This window comes from Malania oleifera, chromosome 8 (genome assembly GCF_029873635.1).
Source record: "Malania oleifera isolate guangnan ecotype guangnan chromosome 8, ASM2987363v1, whole genome shotgun sequence".
NCBI classification, from domain to species: Eukaryota; Viridiplantae; Streptophyta; class Magnoliopsida; order Santalales; family Ximeniaceae; genus Malania; species Malania oleifera.
The window spans coordinates 97,080,850-97,105,917 of NC_080424.1; the positions used below are offsets into that span (position 1 = coordinate 97,080,850).

Here is a 25,068-nt window from a genome sequence, read left to right on the forward strand (position 1 = left end):
ACTCGGTACTCAAATTTAGACAAAATAGTGAATTTGCACTTGGTTGATTACCATTTCAACATCCACCTAGCCTAGAAAATTCAAAGGAATATTGTTGTATGGATATGGAATCGGAGTGTGGCTCATGTCAACTATTCAAGCTTCAAATAATCCCTCCCTCACGCTGGGTCTAGAAAACATAGATTTCATACCTCAAATCTACACATGTAAATTTAAATTAATCAACCCTATAATTAGGAGAAATCTTAAATTTGAATTTGTATAAATTTAAAACACCTACAACACAATTATATCAAATTTCATCCTAATTCACACAAAATTCAAATACTAGGCTCTAAGATTCATGTTCCCAAATATAATGCAAGTCTGTTTTCATATATGTATTTTTTCATTTGGTGAAAAATTAACTTCGAAAAAAAAAAAAAAAGTTAGAAATCCGTCCATCCATTTTCTTAGCATTTTACACAGTCAAATGAAGCAAAATTAATAAGATACTACTCAAAAGCATGGATTTTGGGACTTGAGTGATTAGTTCAAGTCTGAGCAACAGACAGACAACCAATGCAAGGCCTTCAGCTAGAAGACAGATCATACTCAGAAAGCCCTTGCATCAGCCAGCGGTACACCAGAAGTACCACCATAAGGGCCACACCAACAGGGCTAGCAAATAGATCCGGATTAGCAGTTGGTGCCAAACAAGCCTGCAACTTCTGAAATAATACAAACTACTTGATTTTGACACTTTGATTCCCCTTCTAAATTAAATGACTTCCAAGCAAGTAATTACTGATTTCAACACAAAGCATTACGGATAAAGTTCTCATCCGAATAACCCCTCGATACACGATCGATCACTGCAACTTTTTTTGTTTTTAATGTCCTATTCGTTGGCATTGTCCTGCCTGCATAGTAGATGCGTTCCAACAGAAGTTCAACAAAACCCATAATAGGCATACGGTGTCCAAATATCATGTGGGGGACACCACATCAACATGTTTAATCATTGCATCCAAGTATAAATTAGAAATGCAGAGTTTATCCAAATCTAACTTTAAAATGTTCTTTGCACTGACAAAGCAAAAGATAAATTGCATAATGAAAATCCAACAAATGTCAACCATGGTGCCACCCGTATTCCATTACCTCATCTGCAGAAACATGAACTAGAAAACCTCACCCGAGTATAGAGAGACGGCTGCTGTTTATTGATTTCTCAAATATCCATGGGAGCCGCACCTTGTTCCCCAGCACCACCCTGATCAGCAGCACCACTCGGTTCTGCACCACCACCACTCTGTTCTGGTGCACCACTATCTTCAGCAGTAGGGGCTTGCTCCTCCACTATCCCAGATGCTTCAATCAATTCTTGCAGAGTTTTCTGGTCCAATATATGGAATGGTTCCCCCACCCCTACCACAGAAATTGTGCATATGGAACTTGTGAGCTTTTCACCTTGCAAGGTTTCTCTCAATGCAAAAAGTGCGTGTTTGATAAGTTCATCACGTGAACATGTCATGAAAGTATCAAACTTGCGTTCTAAGTATGTCTTCGCGGCTTGCGAGCGTGACCCAATGGCAAAAGCTTGGTATTCGAAGTAGTTTCCACTTGGGCAATTGTAATAAAGGTGAGCTCCAGACTCATCCAACCCACCCACCAGCAGACCAACACCATAAGGCCGCTTCCAGGACCGTTGAGTGCAAACCTGCAGTAGATGGGATAATTACTGAAAAAGAAAGCTTCATCACAAGAAACATAGAAGCTACATCAGCTGCTCTTGCTATTCCTTGCACAAAGATAATAAATAAATAAATAAATGAATGAATAAATAAGAGGAAAAATGCAACATATTGCAACTTAATGTTGCATTGAGAAGAACCTGATGCTCATGGCTTACTACAGTAATTATGTAAGATATTGGTTAAGTTGCAACAACATAAATAGGATAACAAAAAAGGGGGGGGGGGGGAATAAAACCATTTCTATAGCTCTATGCCATAAAAATTCCACAGTTCCTAAACCGACTCACAATCATAATTTCATTAAGTGATATAAAAATAAATAAATTCCCAACCCCTTAAAAGGCAGCTTTAACCAAATATGTGTACTATCAAATTGAAATTCAACTCAAATCGTGAATTCTAATTAAATTGGGCCACTGAAATGCAGGCCATGGTATGACACAACTTTGCAGGGATGAGGGATTCAATCTTACCATCACAATCATTGACAATAAAAAAAAATAGCAAGTGAATTCTCTCTCTCTCTCTCTCTCTCTCACACGCACACACACACACGCACGCACGCACTATCAAATTGAAATTCAACTCAAATTGTGAATTTTAATTAAACTGGATCACTGAAATGCAGGCGATGGTGTTACACTAGTCTGCAGGGACAAGGGCTTCAATCTTACCATCATCATCATTGAAGATAAAAGTAGCAAGTGAATCTCTCTCTCTCTCTCTCTCTCTCTCTCTCTCTCTCTCTCTCTCTCTCCCTCCCTCTCTCTTAGAAAGGTAAATAACACAGCTTGTCCTTGGAGTTTTAGTAGAATGCATGTTGCTCTCTATACTTTGGTTCATGGCATTTAACTCCATGTGCCCAACACCTGAGGCCATTTTGTGAAACTCCTGTTTTGCTCCTTGGGAAGTAACATGTGCATTCAAATAACAGATCCCATTTGTCTATGTCGGGTATATGAGTACATTTAAAGTCATAATGATGTAGGACAAGAAGCAACACTTTGGGAAGATCCTTGTTGGCAAATAATTAAGAAGAGTTGGGTTAAGGAATTGTGGGATTAAGTTAGTAGTTTATTATGTGTGTTTAGTATTAATTAGTATAGGATTGTGTGTATTTGGGAGTTGTTTGTAATATTTGTGTAAAGTAGGGGTATATTTGTAATGTAATGTAGTTTTAGCGGTTTATGTGTAATTTATGTAAAGAGGCTTTCTTATAAATATGGTGTGAAAGCCATGATGTAGGCAGTTGTTGATGAATTTGAATTGAAGTGAATGTGATGCTGCCCCTGCATCATTTGGTATCAGAGCCCAACCACAATTTCCATTCTTCCATTTCAGTCCACCCATTCTCCCTCACTCTTCTCCTCTTCTCTTCCTCTTCTTCCTTCTCTTCTTCTTTCTTCTCTGTTTCTGATCTCCTGGTCTGTCCATAATTCCCTGCTGCCCAGCAGCAGTCTGCCCTCTTCTTCTTGTCTGTTTCTCTTCTCCTTTTCTTCTTTTTCATCTTCCAATCTCTCCATTAATCTCTTCTTCTCTGTTACTCTCTCGTCTCATCATTTCCTTTCTGAAATTTCAGCTTAAACAAAAAAGAGAAAAAACAAAACCAAAAGCTGTTCTGCAGTTTCAGAACTTTTCATAAAATTCCAGCCATGTCCCCATTTCTTCAAACGCCACTTTCCAGCCATCATCATGCAACACCACCCATACCACCAAAAACAGAACCCCCAAATACACATAATCCTATACTAATTAATACTAAACACACATAATAAACTACTAACTTAACCCCACAATTCCTTAACCCAACTCCTCTTAATTATTCGCCAGCAAGGATCTTCCCAAGGTCTTGCTTCTTGTCCAACATCACATAAGAATGATCATCATCATGGCAGTCATCTAATTGGATTAAAGCATTACTGCCGCCAGCTATTTTGGGACTTCAAATTTGGGGACCTCCACGTTGAGAGCTCCATTCTTGAACCCCACTACAGCAGGAGAGTGGTTGTCGCTGGACCATTTGACCTTGCCATCATTACCTCCCTTCTTCAGAGATCGGTTCATGCCAGTTCCGATCTTCTCTCTCCAAATATCTGGATCCAGCTTCCTATGATGGCCCTCTTTTCGAAACACTAGTCATTCTTTCTTCCTCCCTATCATTGTATGTGAGCTACTAATGGATCAAATATGGAGGATGGGCACATTGTTGGATTTGATGATTTTAGATTTTGTTCAAGTGCGGTAGTGGCAGCAGGTTGGGGGAGTCAAATGGGGAGCCCCCACGTGAATTCCAGCAGGTGTTGGGGATCATTACAGTGACGCTATCATAGTTGATGTAGACAACAGAGTTGGGGTGTTGTCAACGAGCTAGCTGAGGCAGTCAGACTTTTCTTTCCAGAGGTTGGGGCTGTGGGAGTTGGGTTGGAAGGAGAATGGAGGTTAGGGAGATGATGGGAGAAGAGGGAGGAAAGAATATGAGGAAAAGAGCAGGTAACTTTACAGCGCAGAATTACGAAAATGTTTGTAAAAACAGGTATTTCATAAAATGAAACAACATGTTGGTCACGTAACTTAATACAGTTAGTCCACTTGACAGTGAAATGAACTCAACTATGAAATTGCAAATTTTTACTTTTGAAAGTTTAGGGAATTAAATGCCATAAATTAAAGTTCAAGAAGCAATGTGCAATCAAGTGAAACTTCAGGGACTTGCTGTGTGATTAACCCTATACAAAAGAAAGATATTCAAGCATATCTTTGTCTGCACTAGCAAGCACTTGGAGATAAAGTTGACACAGTAAAGCACTTGATCTATGAAAGCAATCAGCAACAACATTAGTTTCCTCATAAACATGAATAATGAGAATTGATTGCTAAAAATATACTAGCATTCCTGTCCATCCATTCAGCCCAGAGAATGGCATGGCAAGCACAATTCCACAACCCTTTCCTTTTCTTACTTCTCCCAAGATCCCAAATTCATCAACAAAAAATCATCCACTGCCCGAGGAGTCGGTCAGATCTCACCAACAAAGTACAAAAAGCTTCCTCCAAAGCCAACTAGCTGCTGAGTGATGAAATAAATGCTGATACGTCTCGTTCAATTATATTCTCCAAAGGGAAAGGAAGTATCAGGGAATTCAATAAATGCACTAAAAAAAAATTAAGTGAAAGTATCCCAACTCCCAAGCCAAATACAAGTATCCGTCAAATAAGGAACAACAGGATCCAAGATTGTCACTAAACAGACGCAATCTTCAATCTATCTCTTGCTCAAATTACTGAAGAAATGGAAATCCCATGAAAGGAAGGCACCCTCTAGAGAATAAAGGAAGCAATGGAAGCATTCTGCATGGAAGAAAGTCTAAAAAGAAAGGAAACCAACATTGACAAAGAACTGTTTCCAACCTGAGGATCCTCCTAAAAACGAATGACATTGCCATAACCAACCGCATACAAAAACAAGGAAAAGAAAACAAAACAACAACGATATATCTGAAGGACAAACTTCCAAGGTCTAATGTGAGACATGAATAGCATAGCACTTCCTCTACCATTCACACATTACGATGAAGGTCGTATTCTTAATAACCTCAAGTCACAGGGGTTTGTTTCTAAAGAAAGCCTCTACAAGCATTTACCAACTAGAGAAATGTTTACAGGGTTGAGAGAAGCAGGTCTTCTACACCGGAACGAAAAACAGATGGTAAAATGTGACCAAAGATAACAGCTCTATATATGATGTCAACATCACAACAACGGGGAAAAAAAATTGACTTATCATTTTAGAAAATGCATGTCATGCTTTAATATGACCATGGTAATAATACAATCATATGCACATGCATGTGCAATGGACAGCAGCAGAGTCAGAAGACTCAGGATTTTGATAAATGGGGGCAGTCACCTGTTCTTGAGAAGTTTTTTTTTTCTAATACTAACTATTTAAAAGCACTCTTTATCTCCATTTTCTTAGAGCATGTGGAGTAGATTGTTTGGTTTATTTGGAGAGGAATAGTATGTGCTCTTTACAGTTATGTGGGGGATCTCGCTGAAGCAAAATTCACAAAGTTTTAATGGCAATAAGCTGTATTCGAAATTTTTTGGGGTTAGGTTTAGTATTTGGCATCTCTTGGGGCATTTTGTGCAGGCTGTTTAGGGGTATGTGTTTTGGGAATGTTTTGTGGATGTCCAACAGAGCTGGAAGGATTTACTGTTTTGATTCTGCTATTTATTTCTCATTTTGCGGATTTCTTATCCTCATCATCGTATATTCTTCTCTTATAAATACCCAATTTCGTTTTCTATTCTCAATTTTTTTTTTTTTTTTTCTAAAAAAGCACTCCATATCATAACACACTTCTATAGCATCAATGTAGCTATGACATTTGAATAATTATGATGAAAAATAATCCAGATTAAAATATTTTTATTACATTCATTTCTACAAATAGATACATTTCACAATTCTTCTCGATGAGCAGGTTATAATGTTTTGGACGGGTTTCATACACATACTATCACTGCTATTAAATACATATCTAACATATGAAAAGCAATTGTTCATCCAGCAATTTCTCATTTGATTATACATTTAACTTTTGACAATCTTCGTTGCTAAAAAAGCTCTTCCCAGTTGTCTGTAATAATAGGTATGATCAATGCCAATTTTACAAGCAGAAGTGGCAAGGAAGAGATGAGATTTGTTCTTCTCTCAACTACATTTTCATTGATTTAAGTTTCAAGTTCATGTATTTGCTTCTAAACATTTTAAATTTGCACATATCCTACCCTTTGTTTCACTTAATTCCAAATTCCCATTATTTATTCAGAAAGTTAAAATAAAATCTCAAAATTCCCATGCAAAGTCAATGTGCCTAAAGACCTCTAGAAAAAATTTGTGGAACCAATTGCCCCCACGAAGTATAATATAAATCGCCAATGGCAACGGAAATAATTTCTTAGCAAGATTTAAATAAAATTGGTGCATGAGTATGCAACACCATAGAACATCTAACGAATTATCACTCAGCGAGGATCACAAGAACTGTTTAAGTTCTACCGAATCATCATAAAAAATCTAAAAGAAAACTAGCACATGTCACTGGAATGTACGTCAGAAAGATAAATGGACTCCAAATTGACACCAGCTGAAATGATCCAATTAATAAATAAAGTGTAGAAGTGAGAAAAGGGCTTCCAAAAATGAAACAGTGACAGCAAGCAAACTTCCAATGAAGTGCAAAACTTTAAAATTCAAAAAATAGACCCATAACAAATCTCAACTACTTAATAACTAGAGCCCAACCAACATAAGTTCCCATTATTTGATATAATTAATGACATGTTTGTATCATAATAAGTGTTGAAACAAATAAATATCACAAAGTTATCAGTTAAGTGTGTTCGACGGCTTATTGACCACTTAAAGAGAACAATACAAATTCAGTTGGGCGTGTAGCTACACACTGAAGTACAGAAAGCCCAAAAGGCTTGAAGGATAAAATCAAAGGGATGAGAAATTTTTTATGCTTTTTATCACTCAAGTCTTGTAACTTCAGTTCTGCGTCCCAATATAAATGTAACATTTATTCATCCAACCTGTCAACATGGGGGAAGCTAACAAATAATATTCTTGTCCACTATCAAGTCCAAGTACAAACAAGGGAATCTTCGGCGCCAATCTCCTTTTTATCTTTCTTACACTCCTTTTCTTATAAAATTAGAAATAGCAAATATCTTTTTTTCTCCAATTGAGTTTGCCTTCGGACCTAATTGACCATACCCAACACCACTCATGGAATGGGAATTTGTAGAGAATATTCTCCAACATCTAAGACCATGCCAGAGTTCCATTGGCCATCCACAAAACAAGAAAGGGGGCAGTGGATTGAAACCATTTTCTGATGTGAACTGAATTTCCCCTTTCCAACCTCCCCAACTAAAACTATACCACAGATATAACATCAACCAAATCTATCTGTAAATTGGTTGCCCAAAGTATGGCTTAATGCATATTGCTGGTCTTCTTAACAAACAAACCTTGGATTTTTTGTTACTTCTTCCCCCAGCGCACCAAAAAAAAAAAACTGATTTGATAGGAGTATATCGTTTGAAGTCCAAGTCTCACAACAATCTCAACTACAGAACCCGATTCCAATGATCCAATCTAGGATTTCTACCATTAAAAAATTATCCAAACTAGAATGTATCATTGTGTTTTCTGTTCTTTTTTGGTTGGGTGGGCCATCATACACCATAGGTTTCAATATAGATGTATTCGATATTGATAAAATTAGAAGAAGTCCGCAATTTCCCCCTTCTATCACTCATTCTTTAGGCCCATCCACACCACGCAATAAACAAAGTAAAAAGTACACCATGAAACATTTGACTTGTAAACAGAAATAAATTTGAAAATGTTTCAAAAACTATGTTAGGCCAACACTTCATTCTTGTTGTCTTTTTCATAGTCCATTCAAGGAAGCATATTCCCAAAAAAATTCATGTTCTCGTAACTAAATTTAATGTCACAGAAGTCACAGAGTCGCTGCTGCTTAGGTTTAAGATGACTGTTAAAGTTTGATATACATTGTTGGCCCATAACTGACCAGCTTAAGCTTTAAGGTAAAGAGGCAATCTACATGGTATTAGAGCTACAGTTGCTAGGAGGTCCTGGGTTTTAATCTTGTTGCCCACATTTATTGTAAGTTTTTTAGGAAAAATTATTGTGTTCCCATATGGGTGTTATTCAGTGTTTGCTTATCTCTCCAAATGCAATTAGGATGCATGTGTGGGGGACTGTTAAGGCTTAATATATTGTTGGCCAACAATCCTTGAGCTTTTAGATGAAGTGTCCATCTTAAAATGACCATGTTAGAATTCAATAACTGGGCAGCAACAATAGCATCTATGAATACAATTTTTAACATTTTTAAGAATGACAAAGCTTTCCTTTCTGAGATTCCATTAACAGCTGTCATGTAATGCTCGTTAGATTCCTTTTTTGACTAAAAACTTTAATTAAAAAAAAAAAGAGATTTCATTAAAGAAGAAAGAAAGCACAAAAAGGAGGTTAAGACATCCACCTATAAGAAAAAGAAAACAAAAACAAAAGAATAAAGAAGGAACAACAATCAAATTAACACTGGTTTGCAATCTCACTGCAAATCCTAAAAAGACACCACTTTGAAACATCTTGTCGCAAAGGACCAAACTGAAGCTCAATAGTGAATCCTTTCCCATCACAAAGAACAAGTAACTTTTTTCTCTGTAAAAGTACATGCTTTCTGTTCCTACCAAATTTTCACAAAATTGTGAAAAACACACATTTCCACAAATCCAACCTGTCTCCATCCTTCCCAAAGCCTGCAAAAAGAAATAGTCAACAAATCCTCCACCTTCTCCAGCATGGTTTTAAATCACGGTAGCGGGTAGCGTAATGTAACGGTAACGGGTGTAAAGGGAAGGGGAAGTAGCGGATGTTACATAACGGGAAGTGGGTGTAACGGCCTTGAATTTTTTTGAAGCACTCACAACCTTGTGCATATTAGCGTACTTGCATGTTTTAAGCTTTTAGCCCTTCTTAGGAAGAGTTTTAGTGTATTTTGAATCCTTTAGTTCGACTAAGTTATTTGGTAAGGGCAATAAGTTTACATTTGTTTTAAACCACCATTGATAGAAAAATTACGTGTGTGTGTATTTATACTTCTCATTGTTCTTATTTGTGATAAATTGTTATGTGTGCTAAATTAATTAATAAAACAAAATACATTATACATTCCATTAATCTATTAGACACATAAGACATACGAATAATACAAATATAAAATAGTTGAAAAAGAAAAAAGATTGAAGTTGAAAAATATAGAACATAAATATCACATTAGTAATATCATCAAAATAAAAATATTTTCCAAACAAGTTAATATTTTTAAATTGTTATTTAATGCATCTCTTGCAAGTATTTAAAGAAAAAGTAAATTTTGTGTCATTGTCATCCTCATTATGATCTTTTCCCCCTCTCGCCACATGATATATTGAGAATGATTTATGAAAGAGGGAAAAAGTGAGAAGAAAAAGTAAAAAACAAAATAAATTTTGTTGTGTAACAGTCCAGTAGCGGTTATGTAACAGTCGTAGTGGCCTTTACGTAACGGTCACAGTCCGTAATGGCCGTTACAGCTGTGATTTTTCTTCCCATCAATTTCGCAGTGTGTAACGGTATCGGTAACCCAAAAAACCGTTACGTAACGGTCACGACCTTTATTTAAAACCATGTTCTCCAGGCAAAGCCACTCCTCTCCAAATATACCAAATAACTTACTCCATATCTTCCAATAGAATAAGAGGGAATTAAAAAAAAAGGGGGGAGAGAGATGCAAATTCTGGGCTATCAAAACATAAGGTACACACATGCGGAGATAATGCCATGACAGGTCTCCTACTCTACAATAGATTGTTGGTGTTAACTCTATTAACAACAACGGACCAAAAATAAGCTTATAGGGGACTTTAATCCAAATAGTGCAGTGAAGAGGAAGTCTTATTGGGTTCCTTTTCTAGAGCTCAATGAAACATAAGCTACCTTTACAAATCTCTCTCAATCCCCTTTTTGGGTATTAAGCGCATCTACTCCAACTCCAAAAAACTTAAAACCAAACCTGTGCATCAAACCTGAATATACTCATAGCTTTCTTGGAACATCCACATTCTTATCCTCATAGATTCATTACAAGTACATACCTTCCTACACAAGTTTTGAGCTTCAATGTCTTCAAACATCAGGAAGAAAATTCACATCACTGTTGTGTACATGTGTGTTCATAAATATTAACTGAAACAGAATGCTTCATATTTAGGACCAACATAAAACAGATCAATCAGATGCTTTCACGAAGAATATGAATACAGGATAACAGAATTTGAGTTTTCTTAAATACAATTTCAAGTTCAAAGACTATAAGAAATAAGAAACAAGCACCGAGATTATCAAATTTTGAAAATACTGCCTATAATATGCTTAGGTAGACAAATCTCTTTAAGGCATTACAAGAACAGCCCCAAACACAACTTATAACCATATAGCAGTCTTTAGTAGAAACATTTAAACACCAAAAGAGAATATATATATATACTCCTGCACTTCTCAATTAAGACAACACAAAGTCCTGAAACTCATGTTCTCTAAGCAAGTCACAACATAAGATATTACAATCAACCAGTTGCTCTATAAGTTTAATCCTGTATGCAACTGCAATATTCAAAATTGATTTAGGGTGTGTGCATACACCACAAAATCTGATTCTTCTATTTTCTATTGTGTTGGTTTCCAAAACACAAGGAAGGATAAAGTTGTTTCCAAAATGCTTCAATGTGTGTGTGCGTGTGTACAAAGAAAGGGGGAAATGCTCAAAGCACTCCTAGATATGATATAGTATCTAGGTGGAGTATCTAGGGATCCAATCACCATAGGATTACATCAAGGGTCTCCTTTGAGTTCTTATTTGCATTAGTACTGAATGAGCTTATTAGGAATAACCAAAATGAGGTCCCATGATGTACGTCATTTGCAGATGATATTGTCTTGGTTGATGAAACCAGAAGAGTTTTAGAATTTATGTCAGAATTATGAAGAATCTAGAGGTTTTAACATAAATAGAAATAAGTAGCTTAGAATCCCCGTCTCAATTTTTTTCCTTTTTTCATTGTTCTTTCTCTTGGAGTGTTTCAAATAAGTTGTTTGGTTTATTTGGAAAAAACTGGGTATGTCAAAGCGCAGGATTTGTTGACTATTTCCTTTACATGTTTTGATAACAATAGAAATGGTTCAGCCTTCTCAAGAAGTAGATTTTTGCAGTTTTCGGGGGAATTTGGTTGGAACTGAATGCACATATTTTTTACAGGAAAGATCATGTGTTCTTTGCTACAGGAAAGGATTCATCATTTGGCTCCACTTTGGTCTTTAGGAGCTTGATGTTTTAAAAAAGGTGCTTTTTTTGGACATTCAATGAGATTCAAAGTAATGGGCCTTGAAAAAGGCCAAGTCCACTGCTCTATCCCACAACAAACAAGAAAAGATAGTGCGACCCTTGAAAACCCTCTCGTTCCTCTCAACACATAAGGTCCACAACATAGCAAAACCACGTTGCACCATAACACTTCCCTTCTTACTCTTGCCCAAACCCCAATATCTCACCAACAATTGCCCATGCCCAAGAAGACACCTGAGCTTCACGAAAACAAGTAAAGAGGGTTCTCCAAAAATGGTAAGCCACCTTGCAATGACAGATGAGGTGAGCATTTGTTCATTAAACTAGCAGGCATCAAACAAATGTCATGGTAGAGAGCTTAGAAGGAGCTTCTAATATGTAACAAATTGTGTGATTAATCTTGTTCAAAGTCACCATCCAAATGAAAGTCCTTATCTTGAAAGGAACCTTAGCCTTCCAAATGATGTGACTCCTAGGGAAAAAATTAAGGAAAGGGTATTTAAGGAGGTTGAGGAAGAAAGATTTGGTGGAAAAGAGACCTAACAAATCACCCTACCAAACCTACTCATCTTCCTTGATCGGAACAAATTAAACCGAAAAGTTAAGTAGAATGGAAAGCTCATCAATCTCTCTTTCATTGAGATTCTTAAAAAATGAAAGTCTCAAGAAAGCCAACCTCCTTCGGAAGAGAAAAAAGTGCTGACAGATGCATTGTGAAGGGTAGAAAGTCTAAATAGGTGAGGCACCATCAGCTCCAAAGAACCCCAACCTACCCAAGTATCCTCCCAAAAACAAACCCTATTGCCTTCCTAATTTTGAATCGGGCAAGAGGGGAGGAAAAACACAAACAACTTAAGTCACAAACTTGCATGGAAAACACTGCCACTTCCTCTAGAATCCACACTCATTTTGATGAACCCTGAGCCTACTTTTCATCACCTTGGACCATTAAGAGTTAACCTCTAAGGGGAACCTCCCCAACCATTTTGCAAAGAGATGTTCCTAGAAACTACAATACCAAGCCCCAGCCCTCCTCCTGATTTCTGCTCACTAACCTCCCAGCTAACCAAGTGATCTCTCTTATCATCCACAAAACCTAACCAAAGAAAATCATGTATTATCCTCTCAAGATTTCCAAGCAACACACTTGGGCACTCTAGAAAGAGAAAGAAAATGAATACAGACTTTAGAAAGGGCAGCACTAGTGAGGGTGTCACCTAAAGATAAGTACATCTTTTTCCACTCCTCCAACCTCTGACGACCCTCTCAATCGTAGGATCCCAGAAAGCTATGGAGTTAGGCAGTAGACCAAGGTAGGATAGCAGCCACTCCAAAGCACCACATACCACCACTGCTGTAAACCCTTCTAGATTCCCACCACCCACATTACTACCTGCCAACCCATTCTTGGACAAGTTAATCTTCAATCCCGAAATCACTTTGAAATTTTCAGCACGCTAATTGCCTTTTGGAATTGCACAACACTATCCTTGAGAAACATCATGGTATCATCTACAAACCAGAGATGAGAAACCTCCACCTCCTACCTGCCAATAAAAAGACCTTTTTATCAACCACAAATCCTGAGCATGCAAGAACATCTTGCTCAGCGCAACCACCACAAAGGAAAACAAAAATGGAGGATGTCTTGTTTTCTTTTTTTGTTGCATTATTCTCTCTACTTCCCCCCCCCCCTCCAAAAAAAATATATAAAAACGATAAATAAAAATAAGACAAAATATATGAAATGTAAATTTGGTCAATTTAGGACAAATATTGGGGAAAAAAAACCCTTGATGGCCAAGAAATTAATAACACAAGTAGATTTTGATATCTTGGATCTTTAATGCAAGCTGGAGGAGAAATTAAAGGAGACATAATACGTGGAGTTGCAGCAAGTTGAGTAAAATAAAGATGTGCTTTCAGTGTGTTGGACTGTTCGGTGGTTGTAGAATACCCTTAAAATTAAAATATATTAACACCAACTATGTTATATGGATTAGAATGCCGGACACTGAAAAGATAAATTAAAAAATGAACACGTTCGTTGTAAGTTAGGCAAAACGTCTATAGAAAATAAGGTAAGGGAAGGGGAATTAAGATTACAAAGCGTGCTAGATAGCATACTAGTGAGGTAAAAATAAGGTAGTTAATTTTATGGCAAGAGGAGGGAGAGGCCTAGACCTAGAATAACTTGGACTAAAAGTAGCGAAGAAGGATTTCGCAACACTCCTTGTCAAAGAATATTGCCTTAGATCATGGTCAAACCCACCTACCAGGACTTACGGCTTGGTTGTTCTTGTTACTAGTTATATATTCTTCATTTTTTTTATTGATAGGGATCCCCATTCATCCTAGATTCCTGTCTCTAAGAATTGCTTTTCGTTACCAAACAACATTGTAGTGGTCTACAGAGCGCAATTGCTAGGGCATGGGTGAATGAAGAGTAATGGTTTCAACAAGGACTGATGTTTAAAGGAAGGCTAGGAGCAATTCTATGCAGTCCATTCATGCACTCTCCATGATTGGACCACTAGGCCATTTACTTTAAACATAGCATGAGCTATTGAGCTAACCACTTTATATGGCTTCTAATTCTTATAATTACATATTTGCTTATAAACTATGATAAAGATTTAACATATAGCCTACTTTTGTTTTTGAAAATAATGCTTAGTGGCCTAATTATATGTAGATTGTACAAGGAGACAAGACAACATGGAGAGACTACTGAAAAGTTGGCCAAATGACACTTTCTATGTGGAATCCTAAGAAAAAATAAACAAGCAAATAACCAAAGAAAGTTCATAGACTTAAACCTTCAGATGCAGAAGAAACTCATAATGTCTCCTCCTTTGAGCTTCAAAATTCAAATCAACTGATGCTAGAACATCACCCCAAATGCTCCTTTTTCACCAAATTTCTAGCTACCAAATGATGTATAAGGTCTCCATACCAGATCCCACAGATGGCCTATTTTCTTGTAAACTAATAAAAAACAATTCTACGCCCCAGCCTTATGGCCCATATGGTTAAAGACAAAAATTGGAAAATAAACTTACTCAAACTGCAAGTAGTTAAGACTTGAAGAGCCAACCTAAGATTCTAAGTAGTAAATTTCATTTGCCAACAATTTATCATGGATCAAGCAAGGCACTAATCAAACTATATTGCAACTTCTAAATGATATGTGGTTTCAAAACTCTTAAAATCAAGCAACAAATCTACCAGCATTCCTGCACGCCAATGTAATTTAAAACAAAATAAAATAAAATTTCGTAAAATGCTACTGCCCCCAGTTCAACATCTAACACTAAAACCCTAAGCCCTAAATGTCCAGGATCAAACAAGAGTCTACCTGCCATAAATTATACTCAACACAAACAACATTTCTCAACAATAAACACCAACCTCCGGAACAAAAAGACGAGATAGGGTTTGGTAAGAAAACCTGAGCCTTATCGGCGAGCTGAACAACGAGACGGCCGACAGGAAGCGGCGACTCGTACGTGAAGCCGTAGTTGATGCACTCGGATCGCATGTACCGGGAGAGGACGCGGCCGTCGGCGGTGAGGCCGGCGATGGCAACGCCGATGTTGTCGTCGACCTTGAAGATCTTCTTCTGGTGAGAGGAGAGCTCGGAGTTGGCCTTGTTGACGCACGCCAACAGCACGTGAGTCTTGGATCGAAGCCCTATCGCCGCCGAACCCTGCTTCACCGCCTCCATCGCGTACTCCACCTGGAAGAGCCGCCCGGCGGGGCTCCATGTCGTCACGTCCGTATCATACTGGTTTCTGAACATCTTCACGACGCCGTAAAATGCTTCGCTCTCTCGCTCTCTTGTGCACTGCTCTGCTGTTTTTTCCTGTTGAAGAGGGAAATGGACGACGAAGTTTTCTTGCTCTTCAAGGCAAGAGTGAGGAGTGAGGGGAGAGACGCCGTGGAGGTCTCATTCGTCGATGGCGATTGCAGGTTTTCTTTTTGTGTAAATAGCCTCAAATTATGAGGTTTATTTCATATTTGTCCTTAAACGTTGGGATCTATTTCGTATCCTTATTGTTTTTTATTTTTTGTTTTTATTTCTCCGTAATAAACAAATAAATCATAAAAACGCGTGGGTTATTTTATTTTTATTTTTTTTTGGATTACGCACCGAGTATCCACGTGTCCGTTTTACGGTCCACGTGACTAATTTTTTTATATTTTTGTCAAAAATGAGAGAAACAAAAATTTAAAAATAAAAATTTAAAATTAGAAACCGGCAACCTGTTTAAAATTAAAAATATTCATTTTCATCATTAAATCAAAATATAATTAAAATAATAAAATTACAAATAATACACACTAAAATTATTTATTATAATTATTTTACTTAATTATTCTACTTTCAAAGTTTACTTTACCAAAAAAAAAGTTTTATTAGACATGAAAATTAAAAAAATAGTAAAAGTATTTTGTAATTGACTTTATTATTATTTTTTAAAATTAATGTATATTTTTATTTTACTTATATTTAAATTTATATGATCATTTAATTTTGACTTTAATTTAAAAGTGTATAAATTAATAATTTAATCCAAAAAGTTATTATAAATATTAAAATTTTTAACAACAGATTACCAAAATAACTGAAAACTACAAAATTTGACTTCTTTTTTTTTGACAAATAGTTGAAAATTGATAAAAGAAACAGAAATCTAACAACAAAAACAAATGCATTTTTATAATTTATTTTTTCATTACGGAAAAATTGAAATAGAAAACAAGAAACAACAACGATACCAAATAGACCCTTATATTCTCAATTTTATGTTTCTATTGCCGATTTTTCATCGTTTACAAAAAATTTAAAAATCAAATTTAATGACTTTTAGTTGTTTTGACAACTTGTTACCAGGATTTTTAATATCCAAAAATAATTTTTTTAATTAAATTATTCAATATATGCATTCTTAAATTAAAATCAAAATTAAATTATCATATGAATTTAAATATAATTAAAATAAGAATATATATAATTTTTTTTTTTTTAAAAGTAATAATAAAATTAATTACAAAATACTTTCACTATTTTTTCAATTGTCGTATCCAATAAAATTTTTATTATAAAGTAAAATTTGAAAGTATAACAATTATGTAAAATAATTATACTAAATTTTATTTTATTGTAGTAATTTTTTAATGTGTATTATTTGTAATTTTATTATTTTAATTATATTTTATAATATTATTTGATATAAAGATGAAAATGAGTATTTTTTAATTAAATTTTAATTTGTATTAGTTTTATAAATATTAACTAAACAAGTTGTTGATTTCTAGTTTTTAGAATCTGTTTTTAATTTTTTATTTGTGCAAAATTTTTTGATAAAATTTTAAACTATTTCGTCAAGAATTTGTTTCATATTTTAGATCAAATGTTTTACTTGAGACCATTACCGTCCATTAGAAACTTTAAAAAAAACTATAACATGAAGAAATTTATCTTCACATTTGAGTATCAAAAAAGTGTAAAAAGAAAATAAAAAATATAACAACAAACTAACAAAAAAAATAATTTTACATATCATTAATACTTGATTTTTCTTAATTTTTAATCATATCATAACAACTTTTTATTTTTAATAACATTTAATATAGAGAGAAAATATTATGAAAGATGATTTTTCTTCTTATTTTATCCTCTTTTTTCTTTACCCAAACAAAATCCTTGCTGCAAACGACCTATTGGAGACAGGAAAAAAAATCATATTCCATTATTTTTTTTCTCTTGATATAATATAATATTAAAAATAAGAAAAAAAATATTAATTATGTATAGAATTAAATTTTATTTATTAATTTGTTGCATATTTTCCTTTTTCAGTTTTTTAGGGTCTATTTGAAACAAAGATTTTACGTGGGAAAAAAAAAGTAGAGGAAAATAAAGAAGAAATTTATTTTCCTTTATATTTTTCTTCTTTATTAGATATTTTCAAAAATGAAAGTTTGTTTTAATCTGACCAAAAAATGATGAGAAACTAAATATTAGTAATGTGTAAAATCAAATTTTGTTTATAAATTTGATATGTTTTTATTTCCTTTGTTATTTTCCTTGATAATGAAACATGAAAATGAGAATTTCCTAATATTTTCCTTTCGTTTTCTTAATATTTTTTGAATTCTAAACAAGACTTCAGTAACCGAGTATGAAGAATATATTCTTTCATATTTTTTTTTTTACTTTTACTTACATCTTGTTAAAACTTGATATACATTGTTAGCTCATTATCTAACAATTTAAACTTTTTAGTAAAGTGGTAATCTAACATGGTATCAGAGTTGGTTACCAGAAGGTTTTGGTATCTAGTATTGTTGTCCTCAATTTAAAAAATAAAATATTGCATTTCTTATTATGGATGTTATTTATCATATGTTTATTTCTTCACGTACTATTGGACTGCACATGCGGGGTAATCTAACACATATCTCAAATTTTAAATAGGACTCAATAGGTTGAAACTATTATTGTGTTTCCCACAAATCTTCAAAATTTGATATTCTAACGCTTGGTCAATAATTTGGCAATAATTATAAACCATGTTAAATTAATTTGGTGATTATTGGCACAATTTAGTTAGGCACAATTCTAGCATATTTTAACTGGAAACTGATCATAAAATAAGATTAAAACTATTTGAAAATTTTAGGATTAATAGTAAGACCAATTGAACTTAGGAGACAAGAATCGACAGTCACGACTCATAACGCAAGAACTGCTGGTTCAATTTATCCTTTACTATTGGAGGAAAGCGATGATTTGCACATCATTGTGATACATGGTAGTGGAGATCGAAAATGGGCCGCTATGGCCCAAAATGGGGAACCCAGACCGAGGGCTGCTCTTTGATTGTCATGCCCATGGGCCGCAAGGCCCAGAACTAAATGAAAAACCCAAGCCCAAGTTATGAGAAGAAGATCCAGATGTTGTTTAATAATATGGTGTGTAGAGGAATGAATTCGAGTTGAGGGCTGCTCTTTGATTGTCATGCCCATGGGCCTTAGGGCCTATAACTAAATGAAAAACCCAAGCCCCAGTTATGAGAGGAAGATCCATATGTTGTTAATAATATGGTGAATGAATTCGAGTTAAAAATACACCTTATTAATTTGTCTAAATACTTAATCACATCGCGATATAACAAAATGAATATTGCAACAAAATAATTATATCTAATAAGATAAATCATCTTTGAGTTAACAATGCCATGAATTGCTTAGGATTATTAAAACAAAATCAAAGAAAACTAAAAGAATAGTATTCTTCTTCATAAAACAATGGTGTCAATTTCATGAATGCGAATATTAGTAAAAACAACATGACTTCAATTATGGTTCATTTATAAATAAAGTTAGTAACTTGAAGATTATTAGAATCTTAATAAGTTCTCACTTATAAATTAGCATCTATGCCCTATATTATCTTGTCTTTTAATGCTACAAATTCTCACTCTTTCTCAATAAGAGGAAAATGTTTGAAAACTATGGCTACTATTTAAAAAATTCTACTCAGATCTTAATGTTTAATCTTTTAAACAAGTCCCCACCATACACAATCTATACATCACCATATGTGTGCTCACTTGGTAATAAAAAATGTATTGTCCACACGTAAAATACAAAACAAATAAATAAATACTCATCATGTAGATATAAGGACGCATTTATGTCATATTTGTACTGAATCCGATCATACGTACTTGATTCATATACGACATGTGTTTTGGAGTACCCTTCTTTGATTCAATTGATCATCATTGATAGTTACAGAGGATACAGAACAACGAGAACAAGTCTGAAAAAATTAGTTTGTCGCGCCCCGAACCCGGAAATGGGACCTGGGGGTAAGAAAGTAACCTAACCTATCCCTATATCTGATAAAAATATCCAAAAATATAGCACAATGGATGAGGGTCCGACCCCGTAAGGTTCCTAGGCACCCTAAACACATCCAATCACAAACATATAAGCAGCGGAAAAAGGTCATCTATATACACATATGCAGTACCATACTAGAGTCTATACAAGAGCAAAACATGGTTCTACCAAAACGTACAAATGGGTGTCCATATACATCTCAAAATGGCAACTCATCAAAAATACAGTCTTAGCACTTACCCAAATGCTAAACGCAGTACACCAGCCACTACGCTCCCTACACCAGGACGCTAGTTCCGGTTACTCGAAGGACCTGTAAAAATGTACGTACAGCAGGGGTGAGACACCTCTCAGTAAGGAATAACACAAGTTATATCGGTGTGTGACATTTAAGTGTTATCATGATACAACATACACGCAGTTAAATGCATTCCAGTACTAATTTTCACAGTGCATACACTCACACATACACATACACATACACATGATCACCAATCTTGGTGTCGTCACACCCTTCGGCCCAAAGCCGGTCCGCGACAATCTGGCGTTGGCCTAGCCAACCCGCGAAGCATGGTGCCACCGGCACATGGCTAGTCCCCAACTCCCATGGCATCGTACCGGCACTAACTGGTGGATCCACACCCTTCGGGCTGATCTACCGATATAGGCTCACGCCCTCGGATATAGAGCCGAACACTTTTGCCTGCGTGGTAGACGCCCTCGGATATAGAGCCGGACACTCTCAGTACCTGGACAATTTGGAACCCCGTTCCTACTAGCCATTTAACATATCACACACACATGCATGCTCATATAACCAAACAAACTACACCCATTTGATAATTTAGAACATGATTTTTCAAACAAATACAGTTTAAACAAGTCAAGGCACGGTCATCCCAATATCATAGTATAAATCAACATATACCCACGATTTTCAACAAAACCAGGGATGCGGCTCGTCGCTCTCTTTTTCCCAAAACTGTAATAATGAAAAACTCATAGTTTTCCCCGTTAGATCCCCCCAAATGAGTAGCCAAAACACACACAGGACCTTGAACCACAGTTCTACCGAGTCCGATTTCAAAAATGACCAATATAAATACAGTTCTCCTTACCTTTCATCGAAAAACAAATCTCGAACTCCAAGACCCCTAAACAGCAAACCGAGCAAAAAACCTACAAATCACAGTACAGGATACCTACAAAACTATCGGATTAGAATTGAAAACTGGCCTTACCTCGATTTTATGCCGAAACCCAAAAATCTCCAAAACGATATTCCAATCCGTAGAAGTTGTAGAGAATCCTTCCACGATCCTCGTGGTAACTTTAGATTTCCAATTCCATCAACGATCAGCGAAGAAATCTAGAGAGAGAGAGTAGGGAGAGGTTTAGAGAGAGAAAGAGAGAGAGAGAGAGAGAGAGAGAGAGAGAGAGAGAGAGAGAGAGAGAGAGAGAGAGAGAGAGAGAGATTTTCTTGAAGTTACTTAATGAAGAAGTAATGAAAGTTCTATTTATAGGCCCTTTGACCCGGGGGAATTTGTCGACGAAATGGTGCCTTCATCGACGAATCTTTCACTGACTTCGTTGACGAATCGGTGGCCTCGTTGACGAATCTGGCATCTCTGGTTTTTCCAAGACTCCTCGTCAACGAACCCCTGAATTTGTCGACGAGAAGAACAAAGGCTTCGTCGACGAATCTTGCTCTTTTACCAAAATGTCCCTCTCTTTAGAATTAAACTCATTGATCATGGTTCGGGTTCTTACAATCTTCCCTTCTTACAAAAATTTCTTCCTCAAAATTTTCCATCTCTCATTCCCAGATTCATACATATAATCGAACACATATACGAACTACCAACAAGAAACTGGCGAACACTACAGCGCAGTCCCATCATACACATACACATACATACCCTCACTTATGGCAGAGGAATACCGTGGTTACATATACAACGGTCTCAGGAGTTCACACACACACACTCCTGATGACTAACCACCTATCCCAACCCACAATAGGATCATGTACAAGTGCTCAAAACAGCTGTGGATACTTACGGCATATTTCCGTTTCTAGTTCCCAAGAAGCTTCCTCAATCTCGTGGTTCTGCCACAATACCTTCACTAACGGTATCTCTTTGGTACGAAGCTTTCGAGCTTTACGGTCTAGAATCTGAACAAGTATCTCTTCATACGCTAAAGTATCCCCAATTTTCAACTCATCATAACTAATAACATGTGAAGGGTCCAACACGTACCTCCTCAACATGGATACGTGAAACACATCGTGGACCCTCGAAAGTGCTGGAGGTAATGCAACTTTGTAGGCTACCGGACCCACTCGCTCAGGTACCTCGAATGGTCCTATATACCTCGGGCTCAACTTGCCCTTCCTTCCAAATCTCATCACCCCTTTAATCGAAACAATACGCAGAAATACCTTACCTCCCACTTCGAACTCTAACTCACGACGGCGAACATCTACGTAACTCTTCTGCCGACTCTGAGCTGATCTAATCCTCTCCCGGATCAACCCACCTTCTCAGACGCCTACTGCACAAGTTCAGGTCCTAACACCTGACGTTCACCAACCTCATCCAAACACAAAGGAGATCGACACCTCTGACCATACAAGGCCTCGAATGGTGCCATCCCGATACTAGACTGGAAGTTGTTATTATAAGTGAACTCTACAAGTGGCATAAACTGTATCCAGCTACCACCGAAGTCTAACACGCAAGCTCGCAACATATCTTCTAAAATTTGTATCGTCCTCTCCGACTGTCCATCAGTCTGGGGGTGGAACGTTGTACTGGAAGTAAGTTTCGTCCCCAATGCCTCCTGCAAGCTCATCCAGAATTGGGAAGTAAACCTTGAATCTCGGTCTGATACTATGGACACCGATACTCCGTGCATTCTCACAATCTCATGCACGTACATATTTGCCAGCCTACTCAAAGGATAGCAAGTCTTCATCGGTATGAAATGAGCATATTTCGTCGATCTACCCACGATCACCCAAATAGCATTCTGCCCGTGAAGCGCTGGTGGCAATCCGGTCACAAAATCCATGAAAATATGCTCCCATTTCCACACCGAAATAGGCAAAGGCTGCAACGGCCCTGCCGGCCTCTAATGTTCAACTTTCACCTGCTGACACTTCAGACACTGTTCCACGAACTGAGCAATTTGCCTCTTCATACCAGACCACCAGAAGGTCTCGCGCAAGTCCTGATACATCTTCGTACTACCAAGATGTACCGTATACATAGAACGATGCGCCTCCTTTAGAATCATCCTTCTGATCTCATCATCGTTCGGAACATACAGTCTAGTCCCAAATCTCAACACAAGTCCCTCAGAGATGTTAAACTCTGTAGCCAGTCCCTGCTGTATCTTTTCCATAACCATTGTCAACTATGTATCACTAGCCTGCGCAGCTTTTATACGCTCAAACAAGGTCGGTTGGACCACCAAACCAATAGGATAAGCCTGATGATCACTACCCACCAACTCTATACCTGAGCTTTCCAAATCTCGTATGATGTGACACTGAGTTACAACCGTAGATACAGCCGTAGGCCCTGACTTCCGACTTAATGCATCAGCCACCACATTAGCCTTTCCCGAGTGATAACTAATCGTGCAATCGTAGTCCTTAATTAATTCTAGCCACCGCCTCTGCCTCATGTTCAACTCCTTCTGTGTGAAGAAATACCTGAGGCTCTTATGGTCAGTGAAGATCTCACACTGCACCCCGTACAGATAATGTCGCCAGATCTTCAGTGCATATACCACAACAATCAATTCCAGATCATGCGTAGGGTAATTCTTCTCATACTCTTTCAATTACCGAGAAGCATACGCTACTACCTTACCTTACTGCATAAACACACATCCCAAACCCTTTAGAGATGTGTCACTATAAATCACAAACCACTATCCCCCGAAGGAATGGTCAACATTGGAGCAGTAACCTGCCGGTGCTTCAACTCCTAAAAGCACTGCTCACAATCACTAGTCCACTCAAACTGTACTTCTTTCCTAGTCAATCGTGTCAGAGGTCCAGACAATTTAGAGAAACCCTCTATGAATCGACGATAGTAACCTGCCAATCCCAGAAAACTCTGAACCTCTTGCACATTCTTCGGCCTTACCCAGTCGACCATAGCTTCAATCTTGCTAGGATCAACTGATATCCCATCCTTAGTAATTGCATGGCCTAAGAACACAATCTGACTCAACCAGAATTCACACTTCTTCAACTTAGCGTACAACTTCTTCTCTCGCAGAATATATAATACCAACCTCAAATGTTCCGCGTGCTCTTATGAACTATTCGAGTATACCAGAATGTCATCAATGAATACCACTACAAATCGATCTAGGTACTCATGGAAAACCCTGTTCATCAGATCCATGAACACTATCGGAGCATTCGTCAACCCAAAAGGCATAACTAAGAACTTGTAGTGGCCATATCTAGTTCGAAAAGCTGTCTTCGCTACATCCTCTGATTTGAACCTCACCTAATGATATCCTGACCGCAAGTCGATCTTCAAAAAGACCCGCATCCCCTACAATTGGTCAAAGAGATAATCTATACGAGGTAAAGGATAGCGAATTTTCACCGTTACCTTGTTAATCTCACGGTAATCAATGCACATCCGCATCGACCCGTCCTTCTTCTTCACAAACAATACTGGAGCTCCCTAGGGCAAAACACTAGGTTGAATGAAACCCTTGTCCAGTAATTCCTGCAACTGCTCCTTCAACTCCCGAAATTCTGCTAGAGCCATCTGGTATGAAGCTTTAGAGATCGGTGCCTTACTAGGCAGCAACTCTATCGCAAACTCCACCTCACGATCTAGAGGTAAACCAGGTAAATCATCTAAAAATACATCCAGAAACTCGTTGACTACCTGAATGTCCTCAAGTCTCAACTCGGCGGTTCCTTCATACAAGCTAGGTACCCCTGACATCCGTCCAAGAGTAGCCTCCTCGCCTGTAGTGCTGATAGAATCTGTGGCGCTGGACGCACACACGATCCCACGAATTCGTACTCCTGCTCCCTAGGAGGTCTGAAAACTACCACCTTCCTACGACAGTCGATCACAGCATAACTAGAGAACAACCAATCCATCCCCAAAATGATATCGAACCCCGACATGTCGTATACCATAAGATTCGCTGGTAGCAACTTTCCCTAAATTTTCACTAGGCAACCTACCAACATCTTCCTACAGAAAGATACACTCCCAGATGACGTAGTAATAGATAACACCTCATTCATGTCTTGGGTCTCAACCCCACACCGTCCCACAAAATTCATAGATACAAAGGAATGGGTTGCACCCGAATCAAACAACACAGAAGCTTTATTTGAAAGCAATAACAAGGTACCTGTCACCACGTTA

General features: G+C 37.0%; 1 protein-coding gene across 1 annotated transcript; it reads right to left on the reverse strand.

Moving 5' to 3' along the window:
• Nucleotides 1–956: 956 nt before the first annotated feature.
• On the reverse strand, nucleotides 957–15,758 carry LOC131163048 (proteasome subunit alpha type-1-B-like). The gene is made up of 2 exons (XM_058119750.1): nucleotides 15,183–15,758; nucleotides 957–1,702 (listed from the first exon to the last, which is right to left on the reverse strand). Exons 1-2 carry the CDS (start codon nucleotides 15,531–15,533, stop codon nucleotides 1,214–1,216), a joined length of 840 nt encoding a protein of 279 aa, XP_057975733.1. The 5' UTR covers nucleotides 15,534–15,758; the 3' UTR covers nucleotides 957–1,213.
• Between the last annotated feature and the right edge of the window lie 9,310 nt (nucleotides 15,759–25,068).

Coding starts and splice junctions, on each gene's coding strand:
- LOC131163048 (XM_058119750.1), bottom strand. CDS start 15,533: ATGTTCAGAAACCAGTATGATACGGACGTGACGACATGGAGCCCCGCC. Junction 1,703..15,182: donor AGCTCGCCGATAAGGCTCAG/GTTTTCTTACCA, acceptor CATCTACTGCAG/GTTTGCACTCAACGGTCCTG.